At 32.9% G+C, this 21220-nt stretch overlaps 1 protein-coding gene across 2 annotated transcripts in view; it reads right to left on the bottom strand.

Annotated features, from left to right (window-relative positions):
* Positions 1 to 21220, bottom strand: part of CNTNAP4 (contactin associated protein family member 4) — a 195208-nt gene that overhangs the window by 7365 nt on the left and 166623 nt on the right. For both annotated transcript variants that reach the window (XM_080573552.1, XM_080573553.1), the window contains 7 exons: positions 15636 to 15854; positions 13163 to 13402; positions 11431 to 11655; positions 9994 to 10127; positions 8843 to 8930; positions 975 to 1193; positions 537 to 608 (listed from right to left, as the gene is read on the bottom strand). In XM_080573552.1, the coding sequence (XP_080429678.1) occupies positions 537 to 608; positions 975 to 1193; positions 8843 to 8930; positions 9994 to 10127; positions 11431 to 11655; positions 13163 to 13402; positions 15636 to 15854 (1197 nt within the window). The remainder of the gene's footprint in view (positions 1 to 536; positions 609 to 974; positions 1194 to 8842; positions 8931 to 9993; positions 10128 to 11430; positions 11656 to 13162; positions 13403 to 15635; positions 15855 to 21220) is intronic.

A 21220-nucleotide genomic window follows, 5' to 3' on the forward strand; every position in this document is an offset into this window, starting at 1 on the left:
GAAGTGTCAAAGTATTCATTCAAGCAATGCAAAACCAATTTTCTCAAGAAGAAGCTGTACTGTTCAGATCCATTAAGGAAGATATTCTTCATTTTGAACTTGATTGTGTAGCAAAAACTAATGCTTTGGCATAACCAAGGAGCAATGATTTTTCTTTCTTAAACATAGGCTGTTTGTCACAAGATATCCAAATAATTTAAGTCATAGACACTAACATTAGGCAGTTTGGAAACCTGTTCTTAGTACCTTGCGTTTCAGGTATTTCAATAGAATATTCCAATGTATAGCAACACTTATGGCATAGTTTTATTTAATAACAAAATATGAGAGCCTCTGACTGCTTTTTAAAACACTGTTTGATTTTTGTCTTTCCAATGAAATGTAATAAAATTAAGCCTTTTTCCTAGTTTTCTTATGCACACAAAATTACCACTGACTTCAATTCAGCATTGAAAGACTCACTTTTTTTTTTCTTTTAAAAAAAAAAAAAAGAAGGAAGGAAAAGGTTTCAGTAGAGTTACTGTAGCCTCTATTACCTCCAATAATTGCAGAGTCATTTCTGCTTGCATTATTTAAGGGCTGTCTCTCATCTATTGGTCCAGAATGATCTGCAGCAGGGAAAAAAAAAAATACAGAAAAATAGAAGGTTTTTGAGAAATTCTGAACTGCTTACAGGTCACATACTGTACAATGGCAGTAGTATGCAACTATAAGTATGCAAAGAAGAACAGTGATATAGATAATACTTTATAAAGATAAAAAGAAAAATGTAAACATTCAGAAGAAAAGATAAAGTCTGGAAAGAAGAATGTAAGAATATATAAAAGTGAACTAGTTTTTAAACTGCTTCTAAGATGATAACCCATGGGGTGGGGGAGTAGCAGGTGAGGGCCAGAAAAGTAAAAGAAATTATTCAAGTCATGAATACTCTAGATTTTGCTTCATAGATCATAAAAACTGATAACATTTGCTACCTGCAAACGAATGTGTTGTTTCACTCAGTGTTGAGTCAGCTCCAGTTAAAGTACCACAGCTGGATTCTGTAAAGCGTCCCTTCACAATGATGGGGGCTGAGCTGCTGTGGTGCAATGCAGATTTCAAAGGAGCGATGTGATTGAACTGCACTGAAGAGAGGCATCCAATAAAACCCTGAGAGTTTGCTTTCATTGTCTCCTCGTCTACATCACTGTTTTCTGTTAATGAAATGGAACAGAACACAATCATAATGCAAATGCAGAAAATAAAATAACAGAAGTTATTTCACATAAGTTGACCTTTCTACTGTTATGATGCTGAAGATTTCAATTTTTTTTCAAGTTCTTCCAAACTCTTATTTTGTTTTATATCTCTCGTTGGGCTTTTTTCTTTCTTTTCTTTTTCTTTTTTTCTCCTAATCTGCCAGTTGTCTTTATTTCAATCGTAAGATTTTTAATTTTAATCTTCTTAGTAGAAAAAAACACAATACATGTTTGACTTTCATAGTTAAATTTTCACCTGGTGTTATTAACAATGTGCTTGGAACAGACTGATACAAAATCTTAAAATTATTCAATAGTTTTCTGCTGGTATGAACATTTTATCATGGCCAAAATTTTTGCATTAAAAGTACTTATTAGAGTTAAAAGTAATTATGCATGTATCCACAGATTTCTATTGAATCATACAAGTTTATCCTGTTTTGTTTTGTTTTCTGTGGTAAATGTGTGGTAATATAAATGCCACTATACTGTTACTGTTTTTGGAACATAAAGAAAAGCAAAATTATTTTACTATTGTTTACTTAGATTCAAACTGAAGTGAGCAGGAGGAGATAGTGTTTTGTCAAAGTAACACATATCCATACTGGGATCAAAAAGTTTGTATGTAATACATCATTGATGTTGGTTTTAACTGAGTGTAGTTGATCAGAGGAAAATTTACCCAAAAATATTTCACAAAATAATTATTTATTAAAAAAAAAAAAAAGAATATCCTTTGAAAGCACTTCAGAACACTTCAGAGGTCTTTCCTTTAATTTGCTCTTTATCTCAGCGGTTTACTGATGAAAACGAACAAACAAAAAAACAAACAAGTCAGTAAAGAAATCAAATTGACTAAGAGGGAGCAATAGATATTTCTCTCACTGAGACTTTTTGCTGCTTTTTCAACAGTACAAATCCAGAAATGAGGAGTCGCAAGTGGGAGTTATTTGTGGAACTGTCATTTGTCACACTGATAAGTAGAAATAGATAGAGAGATAGATAGATAGATAGATACATACATACATACATTCAAACCAATAAAAATGATAAAAACAGAAAAAATACACTATTAGAAGGCAAATATTTTGCCAGCCCAATTATTTCATCAAGTAAATTATCACCACTAAATCCCTGAATATTGATAAGATCATAAGACCATGGAATGGTCTTCCCAAATGATTATCCTGAAAAGCATCTTTATTGGAAGTAAGGCTTGACAAGTTTGGCTGGCTAAATTAAAAATTTGATGGGAAAACAAACACAAACAAACAACAACAACAACAACAACAGATTTTGAAATGTTTTGTATAAATTTTCTGGACTGCAATTATATGTACATTAAATTATGGGAGCCGTGTGAAGAATGCATATTTTACTCTAACAGGCATATATTAAAGGCTTTCTAAAACACCTTTAAAAGCTTTATTTGAAATACCAAATTGTAACAAAAGCTTCATACAGAGAAATAATAAGATTTTTTTAAAAGTAACTATTATTTAGCATTTCTGTCACTGCAGCACTGGAAAAAAATATATATATTTATTCCTGCAATAATTGTAAATATTACATGAATTGTCTTAAAAATCACACATTCTTTTAAACCGGTGAAACTTCGTGTATAAATCAGATCCAAGCAAAGCTTACTGGAAGCATACCTTTATTTTAGTTGTCATGGAAAGATTAACAACTGCTCTTGAAGAATATCACCCCCCACAGCAATACACACTCACTGTGGGGATACCTAGGAAACTCTCCTGGGTAACTGTGACTTTACTCAGTGGAAGTAAACAACTTCATCAGCAGGTTACTGTAAGAACTGACATTTCTACATCTTTCCTACAGTGTGGGGTGCTTCCAGATAGAGTATCATCTTAGAAAGTAAATAAACATTAAAAACAACAAAGCAAAACAAAACAAAACAAGAGAAACCCTTTGGCTTCTGTCCTATGAACTCCTCTTTTTTTCCCTCACTACTAAACCACCAGACACTCCATCTCTCTAACAATTTTGTAATAACGTTATGTAAGATATATTCAGAGGTCTTTAAATTGGAATTCTTGGATTCTGGTGAGAAAGATCACATATTATTTTATTTATTTTGTTTTGTTTTGTTTTATTATTTTACTTTATTTTATTTTATTTCATTTCATTTTTTCATTTTATATTTTCTTTCATTTTATGTGAATTAAAAATTAGTTCAGTGGCTAACTCTTAGATTTATTTTTAACAAAAACTCGAGCTATGTGTAACTGTAGAAGAGTTCAGAAAACTGTTTCTCCAACTGAAGATAGTCCTTGGAAAATTCATACCTTTCTGGTTTACATTAAGATTTGAGGGTTTTTCCTAAATGACATCTCAAAGTACAAGAAATACATGTTTGTTTTTTTTTTTTTTTTTTTTTTTGAGGGGGTGTGTGTGTGGGGGGGGGAGGGGAATGCACAAACACCCATTACATTGTTATTACATGCTTTTGCTCTCTTCCATTTATTTATTTTTTTTACATGCAGTTTCTTTGGAACAGACAACATTGGTCTTTACTTTGAAATACCCATCAAAAGAGATTGCTATTTTTCTAAGAATGTACATTCCATTATATTGAATTAAATGTTGAACAGCTAATCCTGGAAAGCATTTTGAAGGACATGAAGGCACACGAAGGACAAGAAAATCATCAGGAGTAGTCAGCATGGATTCACCAAGGGGAAGTCATGCTTGACCAACTTGATAAGCCTCTATGATAAAATGATGGATGAGGGGAGACCAGTGAGTATTGTCTATCTGGAGTCAGTGAGAGTTTTGACACTGTCTTGCACAAAATCCTCATAGACAAGCTGTTGATGTATGAGCTAGATAGGCAGACAGGAAGGTGATTAAAAACTGTCTGAATGGCCAGGCCCAGAGGACAGTGATCAGTGGTGCAAGATTGAGATGGAGGCCGGTAATTGTTGGCTTAACCAAGAGTCAGTACTGGGTCCAGTCCTTTTTAACATCTTCATAAATGATTTGGATGGTGGGGTACGGTATATCCTCAGCAAGTTTGCAGAAAACATAAAACAATTTAATGGACATATTAGAGCAAGTCTGGAAGAGGAAGGTGATCGAAGGACTGGAGCAACTCTCCTATGAATACAGGCTGAGGAAGCAGTGAAGAGAATGCTCTAGGGAGACTTCATTGCAGCCTTCTAGTACCTAAAGGCGGCCGACAGGAGAGCAGCCTTAAAGGAGGTGGAGGTGGAGATCAGGCTCTTCTCCCAAGCATTCAGTGATAAGACAAAAGAAAATGGCCTTAAAATGTGCCATGGGAGGTTTATTTTGCATATTAGGAAAAAAAAAAATCACTGAAAGGGTTGTGAAGTATTGGAACAAGCTGCCCAGGGAAGTAGTTGAGTCATCATCCCTCGAGGTCTTCAAAAACTGTGTAGATGTAGTGCTTAGTGACATCGTTTAATGGTGAACTTCACAGTGCTAGATTAAATGTTGGAGCGGATAAACTTAGAGGACTTTTCCAACCTAATGATTCTATTGATTCTATAATTTTTCAGAAAGTGTAGTGATAGGAGAAGGAGTAATAGTTTTAAATTAAAAATGGAAAGATTTAGATTAGATGTTAGGAGAAAATTCTTCATTCAGAGGGTGGTGAAGCAGTGGAACAGGTTGACCAGAGAAGTTATGGATGCCCCATCACCAGATGTGTTTAAGGTCAAGTTGGATGGGCCTTGGAGCAACCTGGTCTAGTGGAAGGTGTCCCTGCCCATGGTAGGGGATTTGGAATGATCTTTAAGGTTCACCTTCCAACCCAAATTATTCCACAATTCTATGATAAAAATGGGAGGAGTGGCTGATACACTGAAATTTCATTCTGCAATTGAGAGGGACCTTGACAGCCTGAAGAAAGATAGGGAGCATGGGTCTTATCAATGGCAATTGATAATCAAACAGGGAAGGCAAAAAGAGGATGGAACCAGGCTCTTTTCATTGGTGCCCAGTGTCAGGGCAAGAGGTAATTGGCACAAACAGAAACACAGAAGTTTCCTCGGAATATCAGGAACCAGTTCTTTACTGTGTGGGTGACAGCACTGACACAACTTGCCTAGTGAGTTTGTGGAGTCCTGGAGGTATTCAAAAGCCATCTGGACGTTGTCCTGGGCTACTGGCTCTAGGTGGCCTTGCTTGAGCAAGGGTAGTGGACAAGATGACCTAAACCTAAATCATTCCATGATTCTGTGAAATACATTTTAAAGTAAAATAATACAAACTTTTATATGGGTTTTCATAAAAAAGACAACAAATCCTTTACTTCTGTAATAGTCACTGTGGTGTTACTCATATCTGAGAGTGACCACAATAGAACACTACATCAAAATATTATCAGTTCCTTAGTTGGTTTTATCATCAATATGTGAGCTTTTGAAAGATTTTAAACATTTTTAATCTAGTAGTTTATTTTAGGTAATACAGCTTTAAATATATGCTTAAATGTATCATTCTCTTTTCCATTCTTTGTGCCTATCTACATACATTTCTTTTCAGGATTGTATGTTGTATAAAAAACATCTATTTTTCAAAAGTACTACATTTCTATTCATGTTAGAAGTCCTCTAATTATTTTTCTATACAGAAAACAGATCAATACACTGTGACTCTTTCAGGCAATCACAATCAATAATTTGATTTTTCTTTTTTAAGATCTATAAATGTGATCTTTAAATGTAATTATTTAATATGTTTTAAATTATCATTCAGTTACTGGAAATATGAAAACAATTATCACTGTATTCATTTTATTATACACTCAAAATATTTCTTCCAATTCTTCTTGAGTTTGAAACACAACCGTCTTTCTACATTAGCCTATTAAATTACTTACACTTGAGATTTCATGTTCAAATCTCCCTCAGTTAATCCCCATGTTGTACTGGGTCGGGCTGGGATTTTAACTTTCCCTGCAGCAGCCCATACAGTGCTATGCTCTGCACTCGGAGCTAAAACAGCAATGGTATCACACCAGTGTTGTGTCTGCTGCTGAGCAGTGCTGGCACAGCATCAGGACTCTCTCTAACCCCCCTAGGGGTGGGCAAAAATGTGAGAGAAGAAACATCACCAGGGCAGCTGACCTAAACCAACCAAAGGGATATTCCATACCATATGATGTCACACTCAGCAATAAAAGGTGGAAAAATGAGGAAGAGGGGAGGGGTGGGCTCTCGTTGTGAAAACATCTGTCCTCCTCCTGAACACCGGCTACGTGCGTTGAGGCCCTGCTTCAAGGACGTGGTTAAGCATCGCTCATTTGTGGGAAGCAGAGATTAATTTCTTTCCTCTGCACTTCCACATAGCCTTTCCTTGTTTTGTTTAGTTTTCCCTTTCCTCCTCCCTGTTCCCCTTTCTTTTTTTTCCCCTTTAGTTAAATTGTTAATTGTTTAGTTAAATTGTTTAGTTAAATTGTTTAATTAATAATAATCTTTCCTTAATAATAATAATTTTTTTTTCCTTTAATTAAATCATCCTTATCTCAACCCATGAGTTGTTCTTTCCTTTACTTCTTCCCCTCCTCATCTAAGGAGGGGGAGTGAGAGAGCAGTTGTGGTGTTCAGCTGCCTAGCACGGTAAAACCACCACACGTGCATCTAATTTTCTAAACAAGAATAGGTAAGAAATCATTTTAATTTTGCTCCAGAGTTTTGAAACTTAACTGAATGTTTTTTTTTATTATTATTATTTTTTCTTTTCTAGCCACGATTACATGTAGGGGAGGTTACATTTGAAATTGATATCTGTGTGTGCATGCATGTGTCTATGTGTGAGAGTTAATCTCTCATTACTACTCAGAATAAAGCAGAAAACTGTTTTTGTATATGTTTAGTTGTCGATTTACGTTGTTTGAATGTAGATAGAAATCAGAGACAGACAGACTTACTGCCTCCGACCAATAACATGATGGACACTTTTAGATAATGATTTATTTGTCAGTAGGAGACTCTTTGCAAATACATAGCAGTATTTCCTACCTTGGTAGTCAGGAAAATGTTTCTAGACCTGTTACAATGTCAGAAACACTGATTTACCAAACCAGTTATCTTATTCCCAACAGTACTGTACAAAAAAAGTGGTAAATATGTGGATCCTGGAGAGGCACCTGAGTTACAAAGTAATAAAATTCTTCTTCAAATTAAACTACATAAAAATGAATCTGCAGAAACACTTCTTAGAACTTCTTCTTCACAATAGCTTTTATATGAAACACGTAAATAGTTCCTGTAATCCTTGGGGAGCAAGATAAAGTAATATATCATTTATACTAATTTGAGATGAAAACTCAATTTCTTCTATGCCATATATCACAGTTTTCTGAATTTATTACTATTAAAAAAAAAAAAAAGAAGAAAAAAAAAAAGACTTTCTTAAAACTTTAACTTACTTAGTAGGATTTTAAAAGGATGAGAAACCACCGCTGTTTTTCAGGCAGTTTACTGTCTAGATGTTCAAGAGACACCAAGGGAGCCACTTAATTTCCAATTTATTTATTTTTTTCGAATAAAATTTCATAACTTCTTATCAAATGTGTTTTTATGAAAAAATAAAAGATTTGTAGATGATAATGATGACAACATAATGCCTTACAAAATTATAAATACTTAAGAGATATCTAAATTTATATCGTCTTTTCAAATAATCCTTATTTTGGCAAACCTATTTATTCAGCCCTTATTCCAGGGCAACCTGTAGAAGGAGGAGAATAATTAATATAACTGCAGAATAGTGAAAAGGTCATTGTAACCTTAGTACATTGTTGTATCTTGCAAACTATACCAACTCTGTTTACAGATTGCTGAAACAAAACCTGTTATTAGAGGAAGAATGTACGAATGGATCTTTACGTGATACTAGAATATAACAACACATATATACATATATAATAAAATTATTTTACAAGAAAGAAATATAGAATATTGCTTGACTTTTCTCTAATATCACATCTACTATTATTAAGTACTATTATTAAGGTTTACCAATGACAGTTATGAAAATAGTAAGATTTTAGGAATTCTAGTTCAAGCTATATTATTTAGCTATATTATTTTAACCAAATTTACAAGAAAGCAATTGCAGATAGGTAAGTTCCATTTTGATTATTACTACAGAGAAAAAAAATGTTTTTAATGAATCTGAACTGGACAAATGTCATAGATTATCTTTTTCTTAATAAGTAACTGCAATAAAGTTTTTGTATTATCCCTGTTTACATCAAAACTGAATCAGAAAATTTTCAGTGATTAATAGCATTCTATGGTTTTGTGTATGATTTGATGATAAATTATTTTTTCCTGAGAGAAAAAAAAAAAAAGTTGTGTTTCATAATGCTTGATTGCAAAATAGAAGAGATAAATGTGAAATTACTTTTAATGGAATGCACTTGCTCATTTTTCAGGAAGTACTTACACATGATTATATTTGCACTCCAACAGGACTGAAGTTCCTACCTTGATTGTAACTCAGCATCTAATTAATTCCAAGACAACAAATGTCTTTCAATGCTATTAAGGTTTGCAATGGTGACATTTTGATCTAAGTTTTAGAAAACCAGGTGGTGTTCCACTTACCTAAAATCTTGCCAAGTATGAGAGACTTGATTGCATTGAATTCTGTGCCTGAAGACAGAATAAATTTCATTCTTTCATTCTGGTTAACCTGCAAAATGGTGCATTGAAGAGCAAAGTAGGATAATGGAAATGACTTTAGTTAAAGTTTGAAAGAAAACAGATAAGATGTGAGTCAAAATTAAAAAGAAAAAAAAAAAGCTGAGGGAAACCTTTGTTAATTGTATCTTTTTTTTTTTTTTTGTTAAAGATGATTAGCTTTCTCAGCTCACTGATTATAGCTGTGATACTTCCTAAGCATCTCCCTTAATAAATCAATATTTATTTATTTGGATTATTCCTTCTTAGTTATTATTAGAATAAATAAAATTGGTAAACACCCAAAACAATGGAAAAGGTTCTTTTCACTATAAAAGTCACTCAACATTTATTTCATGTTTAAAGATCAAGTATTATACTGTAAATACTATGCCTGCCAGTATACCTCTAGAATAGCTTGACTTCAAGCTTTGTACCAATGCATAATTACAGAATCTTATCTCTAACCCTAAACTGTTAACTTGAAACATCCAGGATTTATAAAAAATAATTTAAAAATTGAGGTTTTATTAATGTTCTAACAATTCTAAAAAATCTAATGATTAATTAGTAAATTATTTCTATTTTATCATCCGCTATTCACAAAAATAAAAATATTTTTCTTAATAATAATATGCCATTGATGTAAAAAGGACTTGTGAGAAATAGAAAGTAGGCTTAAGTTATTTTCTAGATATAAAAATATGAATATGGGTATTGTTTTTTGATTAATTAAAAAAAAAAAAAAACAAGATCCCAAATTAATGACAGCAGTCATCCAATTATGTAAATTTAACCATAAAACAATTCATATAAAATGATGACAAGAAATTGTCTTTTTAAAATAGACAAGAAGAAATCCAAAGAGAATTCCTAAACTAGACTCTTACTGAGTCTGCTAAGCTTTGCTTTATTTACTTATTTACTTGAGATATTAAAACACAGTTCATTTTGGGTTAAGTGTTCTGTTTTAACTATTTATTTAATTTTGTTTTGGATGTTATATTCTTTGGTAATGGTAATACCACCACCACCGCCCCCGCCCCCCTTTTTTTTGTCTTTTTGAATTGAATTACCTCTACAAGGAGCATTTCCTCCTCTCTGTTAATCTTCACATGGTGTAGCTGTCCATCAGCCATGCTTCTGAAATTGATGGTGAAGACATCAGGATCTTGATGGCTATCTAGTTTGTACCTGATCTGTAAACTTCCTGCAGATATAGATAGAGTAAATGGTATAGTATAATGGGTACACAACAGGCACAATAGATCATATACAATACCTCCCGCTTCACATGTGCATTTGAAGAGCAAACCAAATGTTTAATTTATATAAGGAATTAGCTCAAATAAGAGAAACTGACCTAAGTGAGAAATGAAAGAAGACAATAGGAAAGGTAATAACAATTTTGAAAGTAGGATGATGTAGCAAAGATAGCTATAAACTGACAAATCTGTATAATCTGTGAACCTGTCATAATGAGTTAAAGGTTTTGCGGCTTTTTTTTTTTTTTTTTTTTTTACAGCTCAAAAATGCTTGGTCTGGTAGCTTATTTCAACGTGATTTAGCAAATAAAACTCTCTAACTTACCAGTACTATTCTTGAATAATATTTACACTGTCAGACTGTAAATCTCTGACCAATCAACAGTCAAGAAGGATACAATGAATCATTTCTATCTCACTTTCCATTTCTTGTTGTTAACTCTTAGTATAGTCTCTATGCATATCACACAAAGGCTTTTTAACACAAAGGCTCCATGGTTCTCTTGTCAGAGACAAGAGTGATATCAAATGTAGATATACTACAACTTTGTACTAGTCCTTTGAAAAGCAAATCCCTGTCCAGACCCAGGCCAGTCATAGAACATGTTCTACTTCACATGATCAGGACTCTATAGTTATTCTATATCTACTGGATCTGGAAAAGCCAGTCTCTTTGAGCACAGGGCCAGTATGACTGCAAACAGTCTTTGACACACCCAAATATTCAAGTAAGTCTTTTTTTTTCTTTTTTTTTCTTTTTTTTTCTTTTCCGTAGTTAAATTTCTTAATTGAAAAAAAATCTAGAAGTAAAACAAGGTAAATAAGTATTAAGAAGTTAGTAGACAAGATGAAAGAATGAAAAACAAAGCTACAACTAAGATTTCATGCTAAGTTTAAATAGAGAAAGGTAATTTCCTATCTTTTATATAATGTGGATTTTCACCAGATACATTTTGAGTTTCAAGTCAAAAAAAAAAAAAAAGAAAGAAAAAAAGAAAAAAATTACTACTAAAGTATTTCCAGAAATAATTTATTTTGCCAAAACTAATAAAAAGCAGTAAAAGTTGAAATTACAGTAAGAGGAATTATGTTGAGATGGAAAGTATTGCTTGTTACAGCTGAAAAATAAAGATACCATTTAAAGCAACAACAGGACAATGTTTAATTTGTGATTCAGCTCATGGGAATCAGGATGAATTTGAGTTGACAGTTCATTAGTATTTCCACACAGCCTATCTGAACACTCACCGTTTCTGGTTAGAATGACTGAGAGATATTCCTTGTAGAAGGAGCTGACATAAAGCAGTAGGCTTGGTGTCCGTGTTGTTCGGAAGGCAAATGTGATTGTTTCCCTGCTCAGTGTCATGTCAGCATAGAAAGAAGAAGCATGAGAAGTGGAATTTTTAGTGAAGGTGTAGTATTCTTGAAAATTGTATATCACAGAACTTCCAGTTCCAAAATAGGCAGAGATCTCTGAAATAAAGAACAATTCAGTTTTTAAATATGATGCAAAACAGCAGTAAAAACAGGAAAACAAAACAAAACAAAGCAACCAAGAAAAAAAAAAAGAACAAGTATTCTTAATTATTGTGATACAGTTGAAAGAAATATTAACTAATACCTAGAATTATAGAGAATAATAAGACTCATCCTGTGTTAGACCAAAACCACATGACGCATGTGTCTTAAATATCTGTTGCATGAAGATGTGCTTCTTTTTGTCTGGTTTTGAACATGCTTCTGGCTTTCTGGTTTGGTTTTGTTTTGTTTTCTATTTATTTATGTCCTGAAGTCCATATGTTTTCTCTCTTAAGTACATTGCACATACAGAGAAATTGGTGCAGGAGTTTAAATCCTAACACATTGACTAAACTTGTCTATGCCTTCTCCCAGAACATCTTACAGCAGCTTCCTACCAAAAATATCTCTTAGACTATCCCATTATCACGCACAGACTTCAGAAATTAAATAAATAAATGAATAAATAATAATAATTAATGATAATAATAATAATTAATAATAACAATAATAAATTTGTAAAGTACTGTAATATGGCTTGGTATTTTTGAAAGAGAGTGATTAAAATAATTAAAGATCATCCCACGCTTTCAGCAACAGGACCCACTAATCAATCACTTGAAGAATAATAAGCTTGGAGTGTGACCATTCTTTTTCTATTTGCTGGGGAGCAGGAAGACATCATGAGAATGAATGGAAGACATTCAGTAGCATTATTTCCACAAGGGATATGGATATGGAAGGACTTCACAAGAGTCTTTTATTTTTTTCGTGGCAGTAGTAGCTGGGTAGATGTAATGCTCATGAATTTAGAGGAACCTGGAGCGATGGCATCTAAGCCAGCAAGTAGTTTGCAGAATACATGGAGGAAGAAAGCAATTTTTAACAAATTAGAATAATTTGAAAATATTGAATTTCTAAATGAACTTCCATTCTTAAAATTCAAACTCAATGACTGTTTATCATCCACTAGTATAACACCATCAGTGACGAACTCCATGAAAAAGGATGAAAAGATGGGTTCGCTCCTTTTTCCCATAATCTCACTTTCCTCTTGCAGTTAAAAAAAAAAAAAAAAAAGCGTTACTTCTTGGTTTGTTTTCCAAATTTAGTCATAGCTTAGTCCTAGTTAATCCTTAAGACTTGACAGACAGATATCCAAATGTTTATATATACTATTCCTAGCTGTAGTATAATATTAAAATATGAAGGTTGCTACATAACATTAAAAAAAACATAATGACTCTCTCACATAAGGTGTTTTAAACAGTAGATGTTGAGTATATCTCTGGAAGACCATGTTTATAAAACTAGTTACACATACTGAGCAAATTAAAATGAATGTTTCTCTACACTGGGTGAAACAAATGATTTGTAACCATTCAGGCATATCCTTAAGGAACTTATACTGGACTGCATGCTCTTACTTTCAATAACTGAGGAAGCTAAAAGACACGCTTGCCTGTCTTACAGAATGGCCCGGCATAGGCAGAGAAACTGCAGTCACAAGAGAATCCACTGTATTTCTCTCTGCATTTTCCACCATTGTGACACAGGTTACCATAGCTACTACAATGTCCAGGACATCCTGGTTCAACTCCTGGTGTTATCTTCGCTCTCTCTTCCAGGTCAAGGGCCATTCCGTTTAACTGTAATGAACGAATGCATCCCAAAAATCCCTTCTGTCTAGATGCTGTCCCACCTGAAATAAATTCATATGAGCTTTTAAAAATAAAAAAAAGAACTAATGTGTAACAACATCTGTATATTTTACAGCCCCTGAATAGTCTATGATGAATTTCCAATATATATGCTTATGCATGTGGAAATATTTATAAATAGCTTTAAAAGTGTATCTAGTTTCTTTTTTTCTCAAGTAATTACAGTGAACTCCTGAATCTTTTGATCGGAAAAAAAGGATTTTGCACAGTAAGATACCAAGCAATGATGCATACTGTTATTAATTCACAAAGGAGTAACATCCAGAAATTAGGTTTTGTTGTTTGTTTGCTTGTTTTTAAGAGAAGAGAAGGGGAGAGAAAGGGAGAGAAGGGAAGAGAAGCGAAAGGAAAAATGAAGGAATACAGAAAAATGAATAATAATAAAAAAAAAAAGTAAAGGAGAAAAGGTTAAAGGAGGGTGATGAAGAGTAGTTTTACTTTTTCAAGATTCTGCTGACTGCTCAATTGTTCTGCATGTCTGTCTGTCTGTCTCATGGTATGGGTCATGATGTCCCAGAGCTCATGTCTCATATTTTGTCCTGTGGTGGAAGCTGTGTCCAATCTTGAATTTATTCCCTTCTCTACTGAGTGAGGAGGCTGGTCAATCCTGACTATGAAACATATGCCGTAAATGAATAGGACAATCCAGAAGGTAATTGTTGCTTCATTTATTATGACTATTCATTTTAAGACACTTCCTGACAGCCAACATTTTTTTCATTGTTATTGCTTAGCAAGGTGTGCAATATGCACAACATTTTTTCTCCTAACCTATGTTACAAAATTTACTATATCATCTCCTGTTTTGGTTGTTGTTGCTGTATTTTTTTTTCCTCTTTTACAAATTAAAACAGAAAACACTTCACAATATACAAGGTTGCCAACCATAATCCTCATGAACTTCCAGACAACTGTTGACTAAAAGCTTCCACCAAAAAAAATACCAGAAGCAGCAGAATAGAATCACTATTTCAATGCAAACTATTCATCTGAACACTATCTGAAGAAAACAAGCTAGACAAAATTTTAAATTGACACCTCCATATAAGAGATAAATATATATACTTTTATACTAGAAGTATAAACTATTTGACAAAGTCAGCCAATATATAAATATATTTTTAATTATTATTTATTTATTTATTTTTCATTTGTTAAAAAAGATCACCTTATTCAGTAGCCTATTATTTGATAAAATTTTCTGGGAAGTGCTACTCTTAAATCAGGTTAGTACAGTTTCAGAACATTTGGAAGAAGGATTAGATCAACTCACTGTCATTATCACTGGAAAACTGTTTAGACTTGATATTGACATAAACAACTGTGGAATTTCAGTTTTCCTTCACAGATTAGATTGCACAAATTCAAACTGATCTACTTTCAGCTTTTCCTAAAGATACACTTTATTTAGTAACACCAGGCCCCTTAATTTCCCTCCTCCCTAAAATGCAGCAAATGAAAACTAAGTTACTTTAATATAACGTGTCTTACAGCAGATCTAGACAAAAAGCTTTGTAAAGGTAGGACAGGCTTCACATGTTTGTAGAATGTACAGCATAAAAGTACACCAAAACCACAGAAATAATAAATAAAGATTTTTATAATATTATGTTTATAAAGATTAGAGGAAAAACACTACCTTGTACATAACACATAGGTCTAAATAATGCTATATAAGAGCTAAATGGACATGAATTAATTTTTGTTATCTTAATTCTGCTTTTCCTGTAGTTTATCTAAGTACATTAATGCCAAATTTGCTGAAGTATAAAGCCATAAATATTCAGGTAAAATTTCTTCTTTGAAGCTTTCACGGTTTAGACAGAACTGACCATAGATGTGGATTTGTCTTGGTTGTGTGAGGTCAAAGAATAATCCCTTTATCTCATTTACCATACTAAGTAAACACAGTCTGAATATTCCATTAAATGTATTAGAAAAAGGTGGAAGAGTAGATCCTTTAGTTTCTTCAAACAAACCTCAAAAAAAAAAAAAATAGTTGAAAGCTTATCCAATAATAACTATAGGATGAAGCACTGATTTTCTATCTTTAAAATAGAGCTAAATCTCCTTAGATTTTACACCAGGGCTCTTATTTTACCATACAAGCTGTTTTCAAAAGACCCAGTTCCTATCTTCTTTTTTTTTTTTTTTTTCCCCGTTTCTCATTTTCATGATGATAATTAGAAAAGATTCTGTTAAATGAGAGCCTACCTACAAAAAGTTGGCTGTTGAGTTGTAACCGAATATGCCCATCAGGTGGAGCAGCATGAAACTTTTGAGGAAGCTGATCTACTTGTAAGGATGCCTCTTTGATGTTTCGTTCAGCCTTGACATAATGCCATTGGTTGTCATTTAAGGAAGTGAGTGACTGCACTGTAACTTCACGAGGTCCATTTCCAACATCGAATGAAAAAATCACTTCATATGGGGCTAGAAAGAGGACATCAATATTTAAATAATTGCTTAAATCATTCCATAGTTATTTAGGTCATACAGTCACTGAACGGCAGAACAAGCTATTTTCAGGCCTAGTCTGCTATTTCCTCTGGCTGTGACAGGATAAGATAATTTTTTGGGGAGGAAAAGTAGACCTTAGAAGTCCTGTCTACAAAGCTCTTTCTTCACACTCAATGACACTGAGAACAATGGTTTGTCAACAAAGTGAAAGTCAAACTGTTTGCACCCCCCAGAGAGTATAGAAGTCAAGAAACAGTGAAATGTACTAACTTTGTTATTTTTCATTTTGGATAAAAAAGATATATCCTACTTATATGTTAATTGATTACCATTGTTAGCTAAATTTCAACCACCACAACTATAATTCAAACAGGTTCTATTTTTTTTTTCTTATTTATTCACATAACTCATACAATTATCAGAGTACAAATTTTGATCTAGAAAGCAGCACTGGCTAATAGGAAATATCTGTCCTAACAGATGCAAATAATTTTCAAAATCAGTAACACAGCTTTTAGAAAAGAACAAATTGATTCCGATGTATGTACCATGTTTTGATTTCTTGCAAGATTTTCAAACTTCTCTGTCTAAAATGTCCATAGAGGTTGTTATAACATTGCAACTAAAATAAATAAATAAAAGTCAAAACTGATGCCTGTCAAGAATTTTCACTATTCTGCAATACTGCAGAATGAGATATATGATGGCCTTATGTTTGGTTTGGAAGGGACCTTTAAAGACCATCTAGTCCACCCCCTCTGTCCTGGGTAAGGACATCTTTCATTAGGTGAAGGTGCTCAAAGCCCTGTCTTACACAACTTTGAAGTCTTCCATTGTTGAGACATCCACAACTTCTCTGGGGAACCTATTCTGTTGTCTCACTACCATCCTGAAAAAATTTCATCCTGATATCCAATCTAAATCTATCTTCTTCCAGTCTAAAGCCATTGCTCCTTGCCCTACCACTACAGGCTCTGCTAAAAGGCCTTTCTCCATTTTTATTATAAGGTTTTTTTATATATTGAGAGGTGTCAATAAAGTCTCGTGTATATATATATTTTTTTTTAATGTAAACATATTCACACAATATGCTTCAACTTATATGTTGAAGTCAACTGAGTCATTCTCTAAGCAACATTTGCATGATATTTTGCCTAGAAAAGCATAGCTGCATCTTTGTTGTTCGGATGGGGAATATGCCAGAAATCAAAAATCTGAAAGTTATAAACTGTTCAATTAACATACTCAAGGATAAACACATAAGAAGAGTAATTCCTAAACATGAGATTATCAGCATTTTAAATTATTACTTGAATAAAAGACTAGAGGACTGAGAAGTCTCCATGACTTGGAACCATTAAACGTTCCAATTTATGTCACTAAATTTTGAGAGAAAAGCAAAATGGTTAGAAGTGATCAGAGGACATGAAAGATCTTCAAACACGTTATCAAACACGAATTTACAGAATAATACATTTTTTAAAAATCACAGTGAAATAGTGAAATACTTGCATTTTCTTTTCACTTTTGAATGATACATTAGACATTTTAGAACATTTAGATCCACTTTGGCCAATCTTTAGACTGAGTAATGCCATATGCTTGTTATCCCTTAAGCCCCAAATCTGATTATTATAAAGTATTGTTATATAACATTTGAATCTGAGAGAGAAAATACACACAGCATTTGATTTTCGAAGTAAAATAAGACATAATATGCAGATGAGTTTTAAACAGAACTCCTTTTGTAGTGAGTGATCTCTTCTGCTTAAAAATCAACACTGTTCTATACAATAATAAGAAATAATGGTTACCTAAAATCTTGTCATCATTAAAATGAATATTTGGATAAATTTGTTTCATTTGGACAAAGTTGAGAGCTCAGTCTCCCTGTACTGAGGGGTAAAAGAATAAATAAATTAAAAAAAAAAAAAAGAGCAACAGAAAACTCCATGTGACCAGGTAAAGAGAATTTCTGCTGAATGTTACCTTCTGTAGGGAGGTCTTTGTAATCCTCCAGGTACTGTTGGAGTGAAGCCTGAAAACACAAATTCTGCTTTGAACTCACTGAATGTGCCTATTAAATAGCATATCAGAATGACAGATCTGATAAATAATGTGACTGATTAGATTTTAGAGGTAAGAAAACACATAGTATAGCTTTTGAAATAACCAATGAAATAATGAATTATGTTATTAACACTAAAGAGTAATGTAATCTTGAAAAACAGAACCAGTTCCAGAAGTTCCAAAGATGGAGTTTTAAAGAGCTATGATGACCCTACTAGCATCTAGTGGACTGTCTGAAGACTGACCAGAATATGTTAGAAAAAGAGATAAATATAATCAGTTTATATTTCATATTTAAAGCAACTCTGGTTAAAACAACAGTGCTGCAAGTTTGGAAGAAATCTGGCATTTATGAGCCCAGTGGTCAAACTACCTGTGGAAGGTGTGCCACAGGATGTGGAGAGATGCTGACTGAGTTCTGAAATTTGTCCTCTTGTGATGAAAGACCAGGGCAAAGAGCATTTTCATCATTTTCTTAGTAGCATGAGAAAGCTCTGTCCTGGAGCATAGCTCTTTTAATGAAAAAATACTCTGTGGTCCTTACCTACCTTGGTGTTAGACAAAAAAATTCCAGACATTGCAGGGACTCTTGAAGCTAATGAATTCAAACACAGGCAAAGCACAGGTACAGATTGGCAAAGTGGAGTGGAAGATGCAGTTGATAGTGATCATGGAGTGTGATCAGTGGCTAGCTGTAGCTAAAATCACTAACAGAAAGCACAGCCAACAAGAACCATTTAGAGTACCAAGACATATACATTATATGCAGTAACAGAAAGTGATTAACAAGTAATATGCTACAGAATACAATAATTGAGTACTTTCCCTAGAGGAAAAAAAAAAAAAATAGGAATCCACTCATCCTGGACAATAAGTAGTGAATTTGGTCAGAAGGGGGCCTATACAGCTTCATACTCAGAACTCTTCAGCACTATTTCCAATAGTTCCTTCCTCAGAAGACCCTCTAAATTGCTACATAATTGTGCTCCCAATCCTACTTTAAATTTCTGTTTATCGTTTTGTATTTAAATTGGAAATAATCCTTCAGTGAGCACTCAGTATAAAATAGTAACTTAGATTTCTGGCTAGGAGATATAATTTGATGTCATATAACTATTTAATACAGTGTACTATGAAAACTCACAGAGTTGAATTAGCCTTGTGGCTTTCAAACAGTCTGCAGAACATTACAGTAACTCAGACAAAAACTCAAAGCCTCGAGGTTTTATTTTATTTTTATATTTGCTTATAATAAATAAATAAATAATAAAAAATAATCATATCTTGTCTAAGATTATTTAGTTTTCTGTGTTTAAAATATGATTAGGATAAATAACTACATTTTTGCAATAGCTTTTTATGTTGTGTATGCACCACAGTGTTTATAGATGTTCATAAAAGCAAACAGCTCTAAACTTCACCTTTCCTTTAATAGGAAAGGCACACTTCGTCTGGCACTTTTGCTTTGGTAAAGTTAGGCTTAATTGTCTACAGACCATTATATCATAAATAAAAGCATTGGATGTAAAGTTTGAGAACAATCAAAAAATAAAATGCTAAGAAAAATCTTCATGTTAGCAACTATGGTATGCCAAATATTAATCACATAAATAATTGTAAATAATTTCAAACATCTTCATCTTAAACACAGAACCTGACATTTTCATTACTGTTATTTATTATTACATGAATCAAAGACATTGATTTATGTAGAAATATAAATAGCATATGAAGTGTAGGTTGTTGATTTACATTCAAATCTACTGCAAAGGAGTATAAAATGAAATTTAAATGATACTATACAATATGATATGTTCAAGGTGATTAATGTGTTTGTTTTTTTAAGGCAGTTGTGATAAGAGAATGTATTATGAATTACTGAACAATATTACTCTTAGTACAAATACACAATTCTGGCTCCAGAACAAACAATCCTACCTATCAAAAAATAATAGGTATACCTATTCAACAATTCATGACATTTTCTGGAAGTGAAGAAATATCTGAATTTGTCCACTGTAATAATGGTCAAATTCAGCCTTTCACTATCTCTTATGCCTTGTTAGTCACAAGTCATACAGGAAAAAATAAGTATACAAGTATACTTATATACAAATATATAAGATTGTGCAACTGAAGGATGCATATGAATGAATGGGACCAGTGACAGGAGCTTGTCTGCATATTACTATCATGGAGGAATAGTGATGGTCTTCTGCCAACTGCATGGATGAATTTAGTTCTCAGAAATATTCCTGTAATGTTTCTGTAATTTAGCTGTTTATTTTGAGGTAGGAAAACGTTTGCCATGCAAGAATATTATCATTGTTTTAGAGAAGTGGTGACTTAGTGGCTTCAGATTGCTTCACTGAAGTGGTGACCTAACACATTTTCTGTATTCCATGACACCAAGGTTATTATGCTACCGTGTTTTCACCTGTTCACAAAATTTTAACAGAAAGCAACCCACACTCCTGACAAACCTGGTAAAGACACTATTGAAAACAGAGTATCTTTTGAATACAGCCTGAGACAACAAAAAATAAATTGAGAAAGCATTATACACAATATTCCATAGTTTAAGTGTCAACAGAACAACACAGTAGGTGCTTTTCTGTTTGTTTCAATAATGTAAAACATTATAATTGGCAAAAGAAAAAAAACAACAAAATATTTTTTTTAATAAAGATGCAGTAATGTTTCTAAAATTATATTTTGTATGATATAAAATATCATGTATCTATTTGTATATCTGTATCTTCACCAGAAAATTATCAAGGGTGATAACACCTTGGATCTGTAAAAAATGAGGAAATGTCCAATGTCAAGATATAAACTTTTACAAAGAACTCTCAGAAGCACCTGTCAACTATAAAACTTTTAAAATGATTTGTCATTACAAATAAATCCAAAAGATTTTGAAACAATAATTATTCCTTTTAAATATTCTCCCTTTTAATAATGAACAATATAAGAAAACATCGAGCCAACTAAGATAAATTCTACATGAGTCATGTTACTGAATTCAATGATACAATTTAATTTTCTCTTGTAAAAAAAAAACATTTATGTGCTAAAATCTAAGATTTTAGATATGTATGAAGTAAATAATAACAATAAAAAGATTGGTGATATTGAATTTGGGAAAAGACATAACAAAGTTGGGGTACTATGCTATAGATGGTCTGACTCACACATTGTGGCTCTGAATGAATCTCACAACAGCCACACGTAGTGACTGGCCATGAGGGGTGTAGCAGGTGAGCGTA

Source organism: Anser brachyrhynchus (genome assembly GCF_964034855.1).
Source record: "Anser brachyrhynchus genome assembly, chromosome: Z".
Classification (NCBI taxonomy): Eukaryota; Metazoa; Chordata; class Aves; order Anseriformes; family Anatidae; genus Anser; species Anser brachyrhynchus.